The 17,029-nt window shown below is 41.6% G+C and overlaps 1 protein-coding gene across 2 annotated transcripts in view; it reads left to right on the forward strand.

The window, feature by feature from the left end:
• The window catches only part of NXF1 (nuclear RNA export factor 1), a 125,721-nt gene that overhangs the window by 87,867 nt on the left and 20,825 nt on the right, over positions 1-17,029 (forward strand). For both annotated transcript variants that reach the window (XM_075837298.1, XM_075837299.1), the window contains exons 10-16: positions 7,167-7,276; positions 9,644-9,680; positions 9,874-9,942; positions 10,733-10,788; positions 12,458-12,559; positions 12,635-12,693; positions 12,798-12,913. In XM_075837298.1, the coding sequence (XP_075693413.1) occupies positions 7,167-7,276; positions 9,644-9,680; positions 9,874-9,942; positions 10,733-10,788; positions 12,458-12,559; positions 12,635-12,693; positions 12,798-12,913 (549 nt within the window). The remainder of the gene's footprint in view (positions 1-7,166; positions 7,277-9,643; positions 9,681-9,873; positions 9,943-10,732; positions 10,789-12,457; positions 12,560-12,634; positions 12,694-12,797; positions 12,914-17,029) is intronic.

Consider the following 17,029-nt stretch of genomic DNA (forward strand, 5'->3'; position numbering starts at 1 on the left):
CATTTTAGCCCCCTTGCAGGCGTAAGATACCATCGGAAAACGATTTTCCGAGACATTTCCCAGTGTATCGAATTATTGGAGGTTCTTCTCACCCATGCCAATGCTTTAAACCAATCTGGGAGAGAGATATCCAAACCTAGATCATTGTTCCATATGAGCATATATGAGAGTTTAGCAGCAGGGGTGTGAGTGGTAAATAAACCATAAAATAGAGAAATACCTCTAGCCTTAGGGGGCTTATTAGCATAAAAATGTATCGCATGATGTGGAAGAAAAGGGCTTGAGACATTCGCTGAAGAAAGCGCATGTCTGATACAAAGGTACTTATAGAAATCTCTTCTAGGAATACCATAGCAAGTGCACAAATCCTTGAACGATCGAAAGGAGGAATCTCTATAAAGAGACGAAATGGTCATCGTACCTGCAGACTCCCAGGTGTCCATTTTAACGTTGTCCAGCATCGAATACAAATATCTAAGGGGCATAGCTTTCAGGGACCCGCTATCTTCAATTATATGACATCGAAGCAAATAAGACCACGCTTGAATTGAGGCAGATATCCCTAACACCTTAACCATCACGGAAGCTCCCGGGGAAGAAAACTTTCTCAAACATGCTATAAGGGAGGATCCCATTGCGCATCGTTCTATGTCCACCCATCGCTTCCCACTACTGGGCATCCACCAGCTGCCTACCTGATCCAAAATAGTCGCCATGTAATACTTGTGAAGGTCAGGAGCTCCAATCTCCCCTAACTGCCATGGTCTAATCAGAGTGGACATACAAACTCTGGGGCGGCTTTTTCCTCCAGATAAATTAGCTGGAGTATCCGATACCTTTCCAGGCTTAGGGATAGTTACAATATTTGCAGATAACATCTCTACTGGGAAAGATCCATCTACTGCCGCTTTATAGAATATAGCTGCTAAATGGGGCAATAACAGAACATTAAATTTTTTATGATACACATTTGTAAAACCATCAGATCCAGGTGCTTTAAATGGTTTAAAGGGAATGTCGCTAGAATTTTTTTTTTTCAGTTAAACAGTTAGTACATAAGTGATTAGACATTGTTTTAATTTTTACAATTTTTTCACAAGTCAGGAAATATTATAAATTAGATTCTAATTTATAACATTTCCATGTGCTGGTCACTAGAGGGAGCAATTCCCAAAATTGCAGCATTGCAATGTGGTAAAGCAACCTCATTGCTTTATGCTGCAAATTTGGGGTAGACCCACTCGCTCTAGTGTGCTCACACAATCCCCCCTCCCTTATCTTGTTTAGTGCCAGGAGAAGGAGGGGGTTGAATCTTTTAATCCTCCTACACTGTGCATTCGCTCAGAAAATGGCGGCACACAGTATAGGAGGATTAGATACAGTGGTAATCAGACAGTATAACACAAACATACACGAACATAATACACACATCACATACACAAACATAACTTACCTGCTTCTGCCGACTCCGCTCCTATTCCTTGCGCCTTGTCATATTGCCGAAAGCCGCGACCGGAAGTCGTCATCTTACTGTCCGGCCGCGGCTTCCGGTCCACATGAAAATTATGCCGGATTTCGCTCTACCGAAGACCTTCCTTTTGGTCTGTGTGGGAGCGGCGTATGCACCATTGCCACAAAGACGGCGTACGCTATAGTGAATGGAACGGCTCCCGTTCGCATGCTCTACGAGGATGTATGTGATGTGTTCCATCTCTGTATGTGTCGTTAATCTACACATACAGAGATGAAAAAAATAAATGGCAGCCCCCATAGTGAACTAAATGAATGAAAGAACAAAGTACAACACAAAAACACAAAAATAACATTTATTTGAATAACTTACTAAAAGCAATATTATATATAATAAAAAAAAATATTTCGTCACACCTTCCCTTTAAGTGAGGAAGTCGCCTTCGAGATCTCTACAATAGTAATAGGATCAGATAATGATCCCAGTGATTCTGAGTCAATTAAAGGCATTATCTAAAAATAAAGAAATCTACTGTTGTGAAGGTTGGTAGGCTGTTCCGCTATCAGCCGCGGGTCTGTCACTTTTCCCCCTCCATCTCCTATTAAATAAGCAATTTTGGACCTCCCTTCTGAGTATTTATCCTGTCGAGCAAAACGGGCCCCAGCTCTGTTACTGTGTAAATAGGAGCTCAATTGAAACTTCCTTAAAATTTAATCATATCTAGATTGTAGCATGATCTGTAGATGCATCCTCAAACTACATAGAGTGTGCATATAAGCTGTTGAAGGAGATATTTTATTAAGACTCTATTTGGGAGATTTTAGTTACCATCTCAATCGCCTCTTTCTCCCTCTTTCGCTCCGCCTGAGCGGAAGCCTGACTAAAGATACCCCTCATGTACGCCTTGTGCGCATTCCACAAAGTCAGGGTTAGTAACAGATGGAGCATTAATTTCAAAGTAAGTAGTGAGGGCATCCCTAATTCTAGTCTGATAGTCAGGGTGAGACAGGATATAATCGTTAAGCTTCCACTGGGAGGGAGGGGGAGAGCTAAACCTTTCCTTGATGATTACTGAAACCGGGGCGTGATCAGACCAAGTAATATCCCCTATAAAAAGCTTTAATCAACATTAATGTTTGCTTATCCACAAGGAAATCTATACGGGAATAAAATAATCTAGCGGAAGAGAAAAACGTATAATCCCTCTCCGTGCCATGCTGATATCTCCAAACATCAAATAGTCTTTCCTCCAATACCTGGCATGAGAGTAAGTTATTCCGCCTACCAACCCTAGTGGAATCCAAGTTACCATCTAATACAGCATTAAAATCGCCCGCCATAATAAGGCGCCCTTGTTTAAGGTCCTCCACTTTTAAAGCTAATTTAGAGAAAAACGTGCCTTGCCTCTTATTCGAAAAGTACACATTTACAATAGTATATTTCACATTGCTGATATCACAAATTAGTATAAGGAAACGACCTAAGGGATCAGACTCCACCCTATGAAGAGCAAAGGCTACCGAATTTTTAACCGCAGTAAGCACCCCTTTTTTCTTAATATCCGCTGAAGCAACGAAAACATGAGGAAAGGCCTTATGAGTACACGCTGGGGCCGAGGATTTACAAGAATGAGTCTCCTGAACCAACAAAACCTCGGATTTCAAACTACGGGCTTCCTTCCATAACAAACTATGTGTGAATGGACTATTGAGTCCATGAGCATTAATAGAGGAAATTTAAAGTAATTAAATCTAATAGGTAGAAAATACCCAACATTCGGTCTAAGACCCCATCTTACAAGTTGAAAAGGAAGGAAGCTCGACATCCTACAGAGAACATGAGGAGAGCTATATAACCGTACATGACATCCTTGTGAAAGAAAACCATTAAACTCGCACATAACGAAAGAGAAGAAAACAAATACAAATAATAAGGGGAAGGGGGAAAAAAAAAAAAGAGAAAAATCTTTGTGCACCATCGCACCGAAGCATTGGGGAAATATGAAAACAATATCCCCAAGAAAAAAAATTGGAAGGAAAAGGAAAACTTCAATGCACTCCTGTGCTTATATTCGTAAATATTGTACAGATCACCATCGGACATGACAGCCATAAGCCTATTTTGTAATACCACCAGATGGAGCAACTGAGGACCATTCCTCCGTAATGCGCGCAGGTGAAGGGGTCAGCTGACGGTGAGGAGGAGCAGCAGGGCCCGTTAAGGAGATTTTCCACTTTTTTAGCAGGGAAAGACCTTCTTCCACTGAAGAAAATCAGTCAGACCTCCATTTTTAGGGATCAAGAGCTTGACTGGGAACCCCCATCTATATTTGATGCGGGATTCACGCAAGGCTTGCGTAATATCAGAAAATTGCCTCCTGGCCTGTAGCGTTACTGCCGACAAATCCGGACAAAGAGACATCGATAAATGGAGATAGTAAATGATCCAGCTTTCTAGCTGCCAGCATCAAACGTTCCTTGATAAGAAAAAAAATGAACTCTCACTAAAACGTCCCTGGGAACTTTATCCGGAGCCATCTTGGATTTAGGCATGCGGTGGGCTCTGTCAAGGACCAAATCCATCTCCGTCAAAGTAGGAATCAAAGCTTTAAACACTTGTACGAGGTAGCCGGGAATCTCGGATAGTGCTGTGCTTTCAGAAATCCCCCTCACTTTTATATTCTTACGCCTGGACCTGTCCTCCGCATCTGCAACCTTAGATTTAAGCCAGTGGACTTCTTCAGTGGGCCGCAGAAAACTCATCTTTCTTTCAACATGATTCGTTCTAACCCCAAGTATATTGATATTGGTTTGGAGGTTTGTAGCTATAACAGAGATACGCTGTGAAATATTATTCTGCAGCATAATCAACATGGATTTAAGGGAGTCTTCAGTAAGCAGGGCTGAGGAGGGCGGGAACCCTTCCAAAGTATCAGAGCCCACAATCTCTGTATCACACAACCCCCCCCGTCTGAGAATCTGTTACTCCAATAGATGTATGAATTATCTGTGGTGGGGGACTTCTATCCGGGAGACCTGTCTCGCGCTCCATCTGAGAAATAGAGGGTTTCCCCAAAGGTGAAAGAGGAGGTGGAGATATGGTAACACCAGGTGCAGCTTCCCTTTCAACCTCCCCTTCAGTTAGGCCTGTGAGTGGTTGAGTTTCAGATTCCACATTAGTGAAGTAAGCTGTCAGCTTCCGTGGGCCCACTGTTTGACCTCTCTGCTTCACCATAGCCCCAACTAGAGTAATAATGGTGTGCCCACAGGACTCCTTGTATGGCAGAGCAAAACCAACTATATGTATAAAAACAGGGAGTCTATAAGGCCTGCTTTAACCTAAATTTAACAGGGGTTCCAGTCAGTGGCTAGGCCGCAGAAACGGCCACTTACTTCAGCGGGGACTTCTAGAAGCCTGGGTAGACACAGCCAGGGGCAGACCCAACCACCAACCTTAATGCAGAGGCAGAAGTCCCGGAAGACACAAGTCCCAATAGTCTCAGGCAGATGTTCAGAGATCGAGGCAGGGGTCCAGACAAAGGATCCAGCAAGCAACCAGAACCCTCGGTATCCAGCAGAAGCCAGGTGTGTATCAAAACCGCTTCCTGCCACGCAGTGACGCGGAAGTCAGAAAGTAAGCTGCTGTGGTATGCTGCTGCAATCGTCCAGGAACTGGAGGTGGTCGGTGTGTCACCGCTGTATCCCAATTACCAGATGTGGGTGCGAACGCGGGTTATCGCTGGAGGCCAAGAGCCGCTTGAAACACAGGTAGAGCAGGAGCTCTTCGTTTTATGCGACTGTCGGTCGGCCATCTTGGAATCTGCCTGGGCAAAAATAGAACTACTTATTTACATCCCTGCTCCCTGTAACCATACTGTACTATATAGCTAATGTGTTTTTGTTAAATTGTCAGCAATGGGGGGAAAAAACAGGGAATTCATGTTTTGTTTTTTTTTTAGCTTTTTTTAATGCATTCAGCCATTATAAAGAGAAAATGTAAAAGAATTGACATTTACAGTCGAGTAACATTATTATGACCACCTCCTACTTTTGACGTCGGCAGTGCATACCCCATGAAGGAAGTGATATGTCGTGCGTTGGCTTGGTGGGTATATAAGGTGTGCCTTAGTCTGTCTGAACACACATCACTCGTTGTTGCCACGGGTAAAAGGAGCGATTTTTCAGAGTTGCAAAAAGGGATGATTATTGGCTTTTGAGTCAAAGGTTGCAGTATTTCTCAAACAGCGCAGTTTGTGAACTGTTCGCATGCTGCTGTGGTGAAAGTGTATCATGAGTGGACAAATGGCACCATTTGGCATAACCGACGTGGAAACTGTGGAACACCACGTACCATTGATGTGAGAGGTGAACGTAGGCTACGAATGAGCGCGAGGGCTGAACGACACGCTACAGTGGAGCAGCTCTTCGTGAAAATCAGCCAGTCTGCTACCGGGCATATGTCTAAAACCGTTCAGAGAACCCTACTGCGTACGGTGCTCCAAAGCAGACAGATGGTAACTGCTCCTATGCTAACAAAGGTGCATCGGGAAAAAAAGGCTTTAATTTGCACGGCAGTATCCGAATTGGATCACCGATGATTGGCAAAGGATTGCCTTCTCCGATGAGTCACGTTTTCTGCTTCATCGAAAAGATGGACGTTGGCGTGTCAGGCGAGAAACATCAGAGAACAAACACCCTGCAACCATTGCTGGAAGAACACAAGCTGGTGGCAGCAGTGTTATGGTCTCGGGACTTTTTTCATAGCATTCTCTGGGCCCACTCATCCATGTGGAAGGCACTCTAGACAGATTTGGGTATGAATCCATCATTGAAGATCATGTCCCCACATACATGCTGTTTGTCTTCCCTGGGGCAGATGGAAGTTTCAAGCAAGACAATGCGACATGTCACACGGCTAGAAATGTCCAACACTGGTTGGAAGAGCACGACCAAGACTTCCAAGTACTTCCAGGGCCCCCTTATTTTCCAGACTTGAACCCCGTTGAGCATCTGTAGGACCACCTCGATCGTCTTGTTTGCTCTATGGGTCTTTCCCCACGCGCCCTCCAGCAAATGTGGGATGCACTGCAGTCAGCATGGCTCCAGATACCTGAGACCACCTACCAGCACCTTTATTAAGTTACTCCCAGCCCATCTAGCTGCTGTCTGTGCTGCACACGGTGCATAAGAATGTGTCTTGACTGTGTATATGTATTCCAGAATAATTCCTAAAATACCTGCAACTCTTCCCATAAAAATAAGGGTAAAAAAAAATCTTAAAATGCTGCATAAAAAAAAAAATAGGTTAGGGCTATCAAAATGCAGAGACAAAAACCCCAAAGAAGTGGTACGGAAAACACCTTTTTTTTTCTTTAACAAGTTATGTGGCTAAAGCCATAGTGTAGCCCAAGTCTTACATAGCACATCCTCACTCAGAAAAGAGGACTAGATTCTTGGGGTTAGAGAGGGATGTTTGCTGCCCATGGGATGTAATATTGGTGCATAGCAACGTTGCATCTTGTGCAATGCTTTCAAGATGCACTGGTTTACCAACTGTCTGCTGTAACCTAGGCAGCTTGAGATGGGGAAGGGTTTTATTTTCTGCGTGGAAACCGTAATTGCTAGCTGTATATATGTGAGTGCATTTCAAGAAGGCAAACACAAATAACCATTGGCATTTTTTTTTCTATGAACAGATGAGGTCTGAAAAGGAACTGGACAAGATAAAAGGCCTTAAACTGGAAATGCTATGGTTAGATGGGAATCCGCTCTGCAACGCCTTTAAAGACCAAACTGTATACATCAGGTCAGTCTGGCACTTTTCTCCCAATTTGAAGAAACTAGTTGAACAGAATTATGTGTTGGATTTTGTGTTAAGACCACAAATTCTATATGGTGGTGATGGAATTTTTTCACTGCCTCTGCTTAAAGGTCCTTTTACACAGGCAGATTTCTGCCCATACCAAACGCCAATTGACTATATAATAAGTTGATTGGAGCTCGTTTTAAAGGCCCTTTACACGGGCTGATGCATAATGTATAGGGACGAATGTTCATTAATACGGTCGTTCTGTCGCCATCAGTTTTCATTCACGGCAGCACAGCCCCTGTTAACACTTAGAGATGTGCTGCTGACACACACACACACACACACACACACACACACACACACACACACACACACACACACACACACACACACACACAGACACAGACACACACACACACCCCTTTAATAACTGTGTTTGATTACAATGACATGCTGGTATTTTTACATATACTCCATGCTAAGTACATTACTGTGGAGGGCTACCTCTTATTTGAAGTACTAAAATGTCAGCTTACTAAAGGGCATATAACCTACTGCGGCTTCATATGCCGATGAGATTCCTGCAGAGGAAGGCACATTTGCTGACAGGCTTCGTATGGGTACACCTGGCCAATTGAGCTATTTTGTAATTATTCTCGTGACTTCATATGAACCCACTTCTACCCTTCCCCATGATACTTAAAGTTCTGTTTTGTAGAACGAATTTATTTTTAATAGTTTACATATTGAGTAGTTGTGATTAAGCAAATTGAGCGCTACCTATCTGGTGTTTTCATTTTTATTTTCGTAAATATATTCTTTTCCAAACACACTTGCAAACACCCATCTGTATCAGTATTTTCTTTGATTCTCTTCCTCCTTATACATTATTTTGCATATTCCATGACACATTTCCTTCCTAGCTCATGCCACATGATATTGCCTTTGACCGTACATCCTTCAATTCTTACCTGCTACTCTCCATATCTTCCCCCAGCTCCTCCTGATGCTTGGAGTACTCCATTATTACCTGTGAATAAAGTTTGCTTGTTGCCTCAGTGACGGCCATTTCCATACAGTACGCGCACTCTCTGCCATCTTTTATTTTTTTTTTGTGTCACATTGTGGTTGTTTTTCGTCTATGACGGGTAAGTTTCCCCAGGCGGGAGCAACCTAAGGCAGACCTTATAATAGCCACGAGAAGATGAAGACTGAAGGAGGCGGATGAAATGTTAAGCATAAAATGTGTGCCCACCTATTTGTGACCCTCGAGTGTCTGGAACCCTCCCTGCCAGGAGGGTGGGCTGTGTGCCCTTAAGGACTTGGGGGGGGAAAAGGCCTACAAATGAGCCTATTAGCCCAGGCAGTAGTGCTCTCATTCTGTGGAGTGGTAAAGGGAAAGTTCTAATCCTGTTTTTAAATGTGGAACAATGAGGACTTAATGTGGAGGAGTTGGAGGTTGATGGGCATCAAATGCAGCAGATGGTATTCCAGTACGGTCACAGGCGGTACCCGTGGTTATCCCTGTTAACTATTCTTTTCTGGCCACCTTTACCATACATTGCCACATGCACATACATCATCTTTCTGTTTTTCATCTTTTCTACTGATTTTCATCTTATTCATCATCACATTGTTTGGTATTTTTTACCTACCAATAACCATTCAGATGGCCTCAAGTGTTTGCTTTTCACTCTAGAATGACACATTTGTGTCTTTGGTAGTTCACTATAAGCAATGCCCATAAAGAAACCGTACCTGTTTTTAGTGGTACAGTAACCTTCTACCTATCCAGTGTATTGTAGTATAATCTCGCTAGCCCTGTGCACTTGTGCTTCCTCTGTATTATACTCCTGATACCCTGCTGAGCAGGAGCCATGATTTGTTGTCATGGCTTAGCCTGGTGTGAGCTGACCTTGTTAGTATTATTATAGAGCAGTCTTTTTTTTTTTTTTTTTTTTTTATATATATATATAATGTCAACACATATTTTGGTTATTAAGGAATAGAATTGTCACAAATTGACACTTTATAGTCTCTTGCTGCAAGTCCTATGTAACGCCGTGGAGTCTTTATGACAATAGCATGTGTTTCAGACGTAAAAAAAAAAAGCATCGGGATCTTATCCCAAATAAGACCGTTTTTCATTCCCCAGTGCATGGAAATCTATTCCTCAGCAGGTAGAGTGCGCGACTGCAATTCCACACTCCCTTAGCAGAGATCATTGTTTTCCCAGTACCTGCTACTAGTGTATAGTAGTGGCTTGTCCTTGTTGGGTCTGGGCTTACTGTTTGCTGGAACTAATATTCTTTGTGTTCCTGTTTTATCTGTCCGTCGACCTGCGGATTTTGCCCTGGATGACAGTGCCATGCGAGAACGCTTTCCAAAACTACTGCGACTGGTGAGGTCACTATGTATTGTTTTGTGTAAGCACTTGTCTTGTAAAAGTTGGTGTTGTGTGAACTGCATCTAATTGGGTAGAATTAACCTATTCTACTCGAATCCTTCACTTTTCTACCTCCTAATTTTTCTCCCCTCTATATTTTCTTTTCGTCCCTTTTTTTTTCTCCTTCTACTATTCTACACTTTAATAGGATGGACATGACCTTCCTCCACCGATCACATTTGATGTAGAAACCCCCACAACACTTCCTCCTTGCAAAGTAAGATTCAAAGTTTTTGGGGTGGTTTTATATTTTTTTCTCTTTCCTTTAAGGCTGGAATCAGACGTGCATTTTTCGTGGCCTTGTTTTTTTATGGAGTAGTTTTTTGTTTGTTTTTAAGTCAAATGCAGGAGTGAATGCAAAAGAGAGGAGACGTTATTAGTCTTTTGCTTTTATACTTCTTTTTAGATCCACTCCTGGCTTTGGCTCAAACTGCCATGAAAATGATTCCATCTCAAAGGCTATGTAAACCTTCGATGGGCTTTTTTTTTTTTTTTTTTTTTAAATAAATAGGTTAGTCATTGTGTTTAACATTTTAATTAGTTTTTATAAAAAATTAGTTTTACTTTTTGAGATACAGCTGCTCTGTTTGCTCTATACAGAGCAGCTATATCTTTCGCTATGACCTGAATCCGTCAGTCCGTACTTCCGTTTTTCTGACATCTGTAATCTATCACATCTAAATTATGAAGTTAGGTATGATGTATAACAGGTGGATCCTGCGTGACAGAGACATGCAGGACCCACTGTCGCTGAACCAGTCAGAGCTGCGGACCTGACCGGAATAGCATTTAGCGCTACATACTGCTGCTCTGTACAAAATACTGAGCAACTGTATCTAAAAAAGCGAAACTAATTTGAAATAAAAACAAATTAAAAAGTTACACCAAACACAATGACTAACCTATTCACTAAAAAAAATAAATGCACGTCAAATGTTTACATAGCAATGTACTCCGTCATTAAAGGCTTTCTGATCAATGACCAATAATTAGTCTTTGTCTTTCAGGGCAGTTATCTTGCAACAGATGATATTAAAGCATTGGTTCTGCGATTTCTTCAACAGTGAGTAAAGTCCTTTCTTAACTTTTTTTTTTATTTTTTTTTCTCTCTCCTCCCTCTCCGTATTTTGTCCTAGATTGACTAAACTCTTTAGATTATTAAAATTGGAGACCGGTAGACCAGTACAAACCAGGAGAAAAATTCCTTTATTCACACTTGGTAAAAACATTTTTTGTTTATTGTTGTATAACCTTAAACTCAATAAAAAATAATTTTCAAAATTTTTTTGCCACTAAAGAGAATTACCGCAGCACCTGGAAGTTACACTGCAGTGAAAGATTTTATGAAAACCTATTCGAGGAATGTGTTTGGGTTTTTTTCCGCAGCGTGCCCTATTTGTTGAGTTTTTTTTATTTTGTATTTTTTGCTGTTTATCCCATTCGACTTGAAAACTGCAGTATGAAAACCAACTGTTTTACACTGCACCACAACATGGTTTTCTATAGGCATAGTTCTAAAAAAAAAAAAAAAGTTCCTATTTCTGTTTTTTGCACAACTACAATGAAGGACAAAACCACGTTTATCTAAATGCAGTTTTTATGATGCAGTAATGGTATTGTAGGTATTGGTGAATTGACTGAGTTGTGTGATCCCTACATAGTGATCTGTCAAGCATTTTAACCAGTCCTCTCAAAATCCCAAACCAGTTAACCATATGTTTAGTTATTGTAGCGTACCTATCGTTTCATAGGACAAAAAAACGACTCCTTAGGCTGCTGTAGCTATATATTAAAAGGGTTATCCGACTTGTAAATACATTTTTTTACATCACCTGCAAATGTGACAACAGCAAAAAAAAGAATAGTTACTTACCTCTTCTTTCCCTTAGCGATCTAACATTGATGCTCCAGATGTTCTCCCACTCTTTGTTTACAAGCCAATCAGAGGGCTTAGCGGTCACATGCTGTATTCCACACATCATGACACTCATTGCTGGCATAACCGCTAAGCCTTACCGTTTGTAAATAAAGATCGTGAGGTGCATCAGCGCTAGATAGCCGGGGTAAAGAAGAGGTGAGTTAAAAAAAAATGTAATATTTTGTTCATATTTGCAGGTGTTTTAAAAAGGTAAAATTACCCCTTTTAAACGTTGTGCAGCCTGAAATTTGGGGTTTCTTCCTATACCTTGCCATCCTGGCTCCTATAAATTTATCACTATTTCTTGCATACTTTCTGAGCTGGCTTCCTGGTGAATGTTTGCCTTTTCTGAGTTTTCTGCTGCCCACATATCCCATAGTGCTACGCAGAGCACTCTATGCCAATCAGATGTCTGCCCACTTCTATTTCCCATCAAAGCATGGCGTTTCAGAATGAGAATCTGCAACTTCAAAAACCCATTCCATTTTGTTTGGTGCAGCACTAGAATCGTGCTATGTGCACAGTACTAGGGAAGAAAACCCTGTCATCAGCAATGGGTGGGCAGGGTTAGCAGCAACTCATGAATATTGAGGACACCTTCCTCACAGTGCGATGCGAGCACTGCAACAAATAAAATGTTCGTTTTACAAAAGCTACACAGCCAGACATCAGTCAAAAGTGAGATCAAAGTCCCTTTAAGGCTCGTGTTAACAAATACATTTATCCTAATTATGACGCAGAATAGGTCAGGGCAGTGTGTGGGGTGATCTTAATTTTTTTTAATCCTCTTTGGCCTATGCTTTGTTTTCTGCAGTTATTATACATGCTACGATAGTGAAGATCGTCAAGGCCTCCTTAATGTATACCACGATGAAGCTTGCTGTTCCCTTAGTATTCCAGGACAAAATCCCTCCAGGTCAGTAATTCTTCATCCCTTTCTCTCACTGTGTAGTTTTGTTTTCTCTCTCCAATGTGACTTTTCTCTCAATAGATGCAGTCTTGGAGAGTATTTCAACCGTAGCAGGAATATAAAGCGATTACGTGATCCAGGTAAGAAGAGATGGTGTTCTACCTTTTTTTTTTTTTTTTTCTACAAATATCAGAATTATGCTATTGCAAGAGCAAATCTACTCATTTTCGTTCTTTCTTCACAGCACTCCGCTTTAAACTACTGAAACACAAGCGCCTTAACGTGGTCAGCTTCTTAAATGAGCTGCCTCGTACGCAGCATGATCTGAATTCATTTGTTGTAGACGTCACTGCTCAATCTGTGAGTATGATTTTTATGTCTTGGTTACTCTCCTAATAACCTCCTTTTCCACTTTGTCCTCCATGATGGCACACTAGGAGGATGATCCCTTGACCTCTGTAGAGACAGGAACTGAGGGAGGTTAAAAGGCCCCACCCTCCGCCTCCCACCAGTGTATTTCCTGTCCCTACATGATCAGGATGGAGAGGATTGAAGAAAAAACTCCTAAACCTTATTTGATGGGGGTCAGGATCAGGGTTTTTCCTCCTTCCGACTGGTAACCATTTGGGTGGAGAGTGCCTGGCGGTTTCCCTCCCCCTTCTGGAGAACCACCCGTCCGCCTGCGGTTCCTTGAGACCGAAGTCGGACGGAGTATAGCACTTCTGCCGGTGTCACGACTCTCACGTGTGTGTCTTCCAACATCGGCTAAGTCTATGCAGCCTAGAGTGAACCAGTTCCAGCGGAAGTGGTGTCAGGCGGACGGAAGTGATGTCACAAGCGGGTAACCGGAGCATGTAAGCAGAAAAGAGTGTTCAGTATACTTGCCACGTGCGTTTTGCTCTGAGGTCTGTGTTCCTAACGTCTCTTCCTGGCGCCGATCCAATGGGTGTCCGAGTTTGTCGAATTTGAGGTCTCCTGCCTATCCACTCTTGTGAGTTTTGCCCTTTCTCCCTCGCCCGAAAATTTTATGGGCCAGTTTGTGGAAGACTCGACTAGAGGTGAAGCTCTGTTGGATCTTGTCATTTCTAATAATGCAGAACTTGTTGGGAATGTCAATGTGTGTGAAAACCTTGGTAACAGCGATCACAATATAGTTACATTTTACCTATACTGTAAAAAACAAACACGGGCTAGGAGGGCAAAAACAACTAATTTTAAGAAGGCAAATTTCCCCAGGATGAGGGCTGCAATTCAGGATATAGACTGGGAAGAACTAATGTCAAATAATGGGACAAATGATAAATGGGAGATTTTCAAATCTACTTTGGGTAATTGTAGTGCAAAATTTATTACTATAGGTAACAAGTATAAACGACTAAAATTAAACCCCACATGGCTTACACCTTCTGTATAAAGGGCAATACATGACCAAAAAAAAAGGGCATTTAAAAAATACAAATCTGAGGGTACATCTGTAGCCTTTCTAAATTATAAAGAGCGTAATAAAATCTGTAAAAATGTAATATAATTGTCAAAAATGAAAGGCAGGTGGCCAAGGATAGTAAAACAAATCCCCAAAAATTCTTCAAGTATATAAATGCAAAAAAGCCAAGGTCTGAACATGTAGGACCCCTTGATAGTGGTAATGGGGAGTTGGTCACAGGGGATCAAGAGAAGGCAGAGTTGCTAAATGGGTTCTTTAGCTCTGTATATACAACAGAAGAAGGAGCAGCAGATGTAGCCGCTGCCGATGCTGTTAATATATCAGTTGATATACTGAATTCGATGACTGTAGATATGGTCCAAGCTAAATTAAATAATATAAATGTACACAAGGCCCCCGGGACCAGATGGGATACACCCTAGAATTCTTAAAGATCTTAGCTTAGTTATTTCAGTCCCTCTCTTCATAATCAGAGATTCTCTAGTGACTGGTATAGTGCCAAGGGACTGGTGCAGAGCAAATGTGGTGCCTATTTTCAAAAAGGGCTCTAGGTCTTCCCCGTGTAATTATAGACCAGTAAGCTCAACATCCATTGTGGGGAAAATAGTATTACAAGTGACAGCCAGCACGGTTTTACTAAGGACAGAAGTTGTCAAACTAAGCTGATCTGTTTTTATGAAGAGGTGAGCAGAAGCCTAGACAGAGGTGCCGCTGTGGATATAGTATTTTTGGACTTTGCAAAGGCATTTGACACTGTCCCTCATATGCGTTAATGGGTAAATTAAGGACTATAGGTTTAGAAAGTATAGTTTGTAATTGGATTGAGAATTGGCTCATGGACCGTATCAAGAGTTGTGGTAAATGATTCCTACTCTGAATGGTCCCCGGTTATAAGTGGTGCACCCCAGGGTTCAGTGCTGGGACCACTATTATTCAACTTATTTAATGATATAGAGGATGGGATTAATAGCACGATTTCTATTTTTGCAGATGACATCAAGCTATGTAATATAGTTGTCTATGGAAAATGTTACAAATATAATGGTGGTTTCTCTTGGCTCAAATACCCACAAAATCTCTCTCAGACCGGAGCAGGCAAAACTAAATTGGGTATGATCCAACAAATACCCTAAATAGCATATATAAAGTACAGTGAAGTTTACCGCTCAGACGGCACTGGTAACAGTCCAATATCATTCAGTATAGACACTCTCTCCCAGAAAAATGCAGTGGACAGTCCGCAATCCAATGAGGGTGTGGATGGTAATTCTTATCCTTGTAGTTCCACCAAGCTCCTTATCGTCTCCCTCCACATTCAAAGAACTCCTGGTAGGAAAAGGATCTTATGTCTCTAATAGATGGAAAATGGAAGACACATAGTGCAACACCCTCTGCAAAAAGATTGCTCCACGCCAAGTTTAATCCATACTCACAGAAGTAACAAGAAATAAAAGCATAAAGGTAAGTAAAAATCTTTAAAATTTCTAGGCGGCACGCCAAACACTCTCGCCCGACCCTGGGTTTCGCCCTTCCAGCTTCCCATCTATTAGAGACATAAGATCCTTTTCCTACCAGGAGTTCTTTGAATGTGGAGGGAGACTATAAGGAGCTTGGTGGAACTACAAGGATAAGAATTACCATCCACACCCTCATTGGATTGCGGACTGTCCACTGCATTTTTCTGGGAGAGAGTGTCTATACTGAATGATATTGGACTGTTACCAGTGCCGTCTGAGCGGTAAACTTCACTGTACTTTATATATGGAAAATGTTAGTTTGTTTAAATCCACTAGCAATTCACGAAGTGTTTGGGCATCCAGTTGGCAAATGAAGTTTAATGTAGATAAATGTAAAGTTATGCATCTGGGTACCAGCAACCTGCATGCATCATATGTCCTAGGGGGAGCTACACTGGGGGATTCACTTGTTGAGAAGGATCTGGGTGTACTTGTAAATCATAAACTAAATAACAGCATGCAGTGTCAATCAGCTGCTTCAAAGGCCAGCAGGATACTGTCGTGTATTAAAAGAGGCATGGACTCACGGGACAGGGATGTAATATTGCCACTTTACAAAGCATTTAGTGAGGCCTCATCTAGAATATGCAGTCCAGTTCTGGGCTCCAGTTCATAGAAAGGATGCCCTGGAGTTGGAAAAAATACAAAGAGGAGCAACGAAGCTAATAAGGGGCATGGAGAATCTAAGTTATGAGGAAAGATTAAAAGAATTAAACCTATTTAGCCTTGAAAAAAGACGACTAAGGGGGGACATGATTAATTTATATAAATATATTAATGGTACATACAAAAAATATGGTGAAATCCTGTTCCATGTAAAACCCCCTAAAAAAAGAAGTGGGAACTTCCCCCGTCTGGAGGAAAAAAGGTTGAACCTGCAGAGGCGACAAGCCTTCTTTCCTGTGAGAACTGTGAATCTATGGAATAGCCTACCGACGGAGATGGTCACAGCAGGGACAGTAGATGGCTTTAAAAAAGGCTTAGATCATTTCCTAGAAAAAAAAAATTCGCTCCTATGTGTAGAATTTTTTCCCTTCCTTTTTCCCATCCCTTGGTTGAACTTGATGGACATGTCTTTTTTCAACCATACTAACTATGTAATGAGAGTGCCTCTTGTTCATTTAGATTAAGGGGAAGTGAAAAGACAGAAAACCATTCCGGATGAAATGTTAGGTGGTCTAAAATCAAAGAAAAAAAACCTGTTTTTCCTATTAATGAAAACCTGATTGAATTAATAAATGACTAATGGAAGGACCCAGAAAAAAGATTAGGGGGTCTCCCGCGAATTTACACATTGTCTCCTTTTTAACAAAGAGAATACAGGCATTTGATTTCACAAAAATGGATATCCAGATGGTAAAGGTAGTTAAACAAACATCCTTGCCATTTGAGGATTCAGCCCCATTAACTGACCCCATGGATCAGAAATTTTGATTGTCTTCTAAAGAAAGCCTGGGAAGTATCTGTTTAGTATGAAGTCTACATTGCAGCCACGTCAGTAGACAGAACCCTCTT

This window comes from Rhinoderma darwinii, chromosome 9 (assembly GCF_050947455.1).
Source record: "Rhinoderma darwinii isolate aRhiDar2 chromosome 9, aRhiDar2.hap1, whole genome shotgun sequence".
In the NCBI taxonomy this organism is placed as follows: domain Eukaryota; kingdom Metazoa; phylum Chordata; class Amphibia; order Anura; family Rhinodermatidae; genus Rhinoderma; species Rhinoderma darwinii.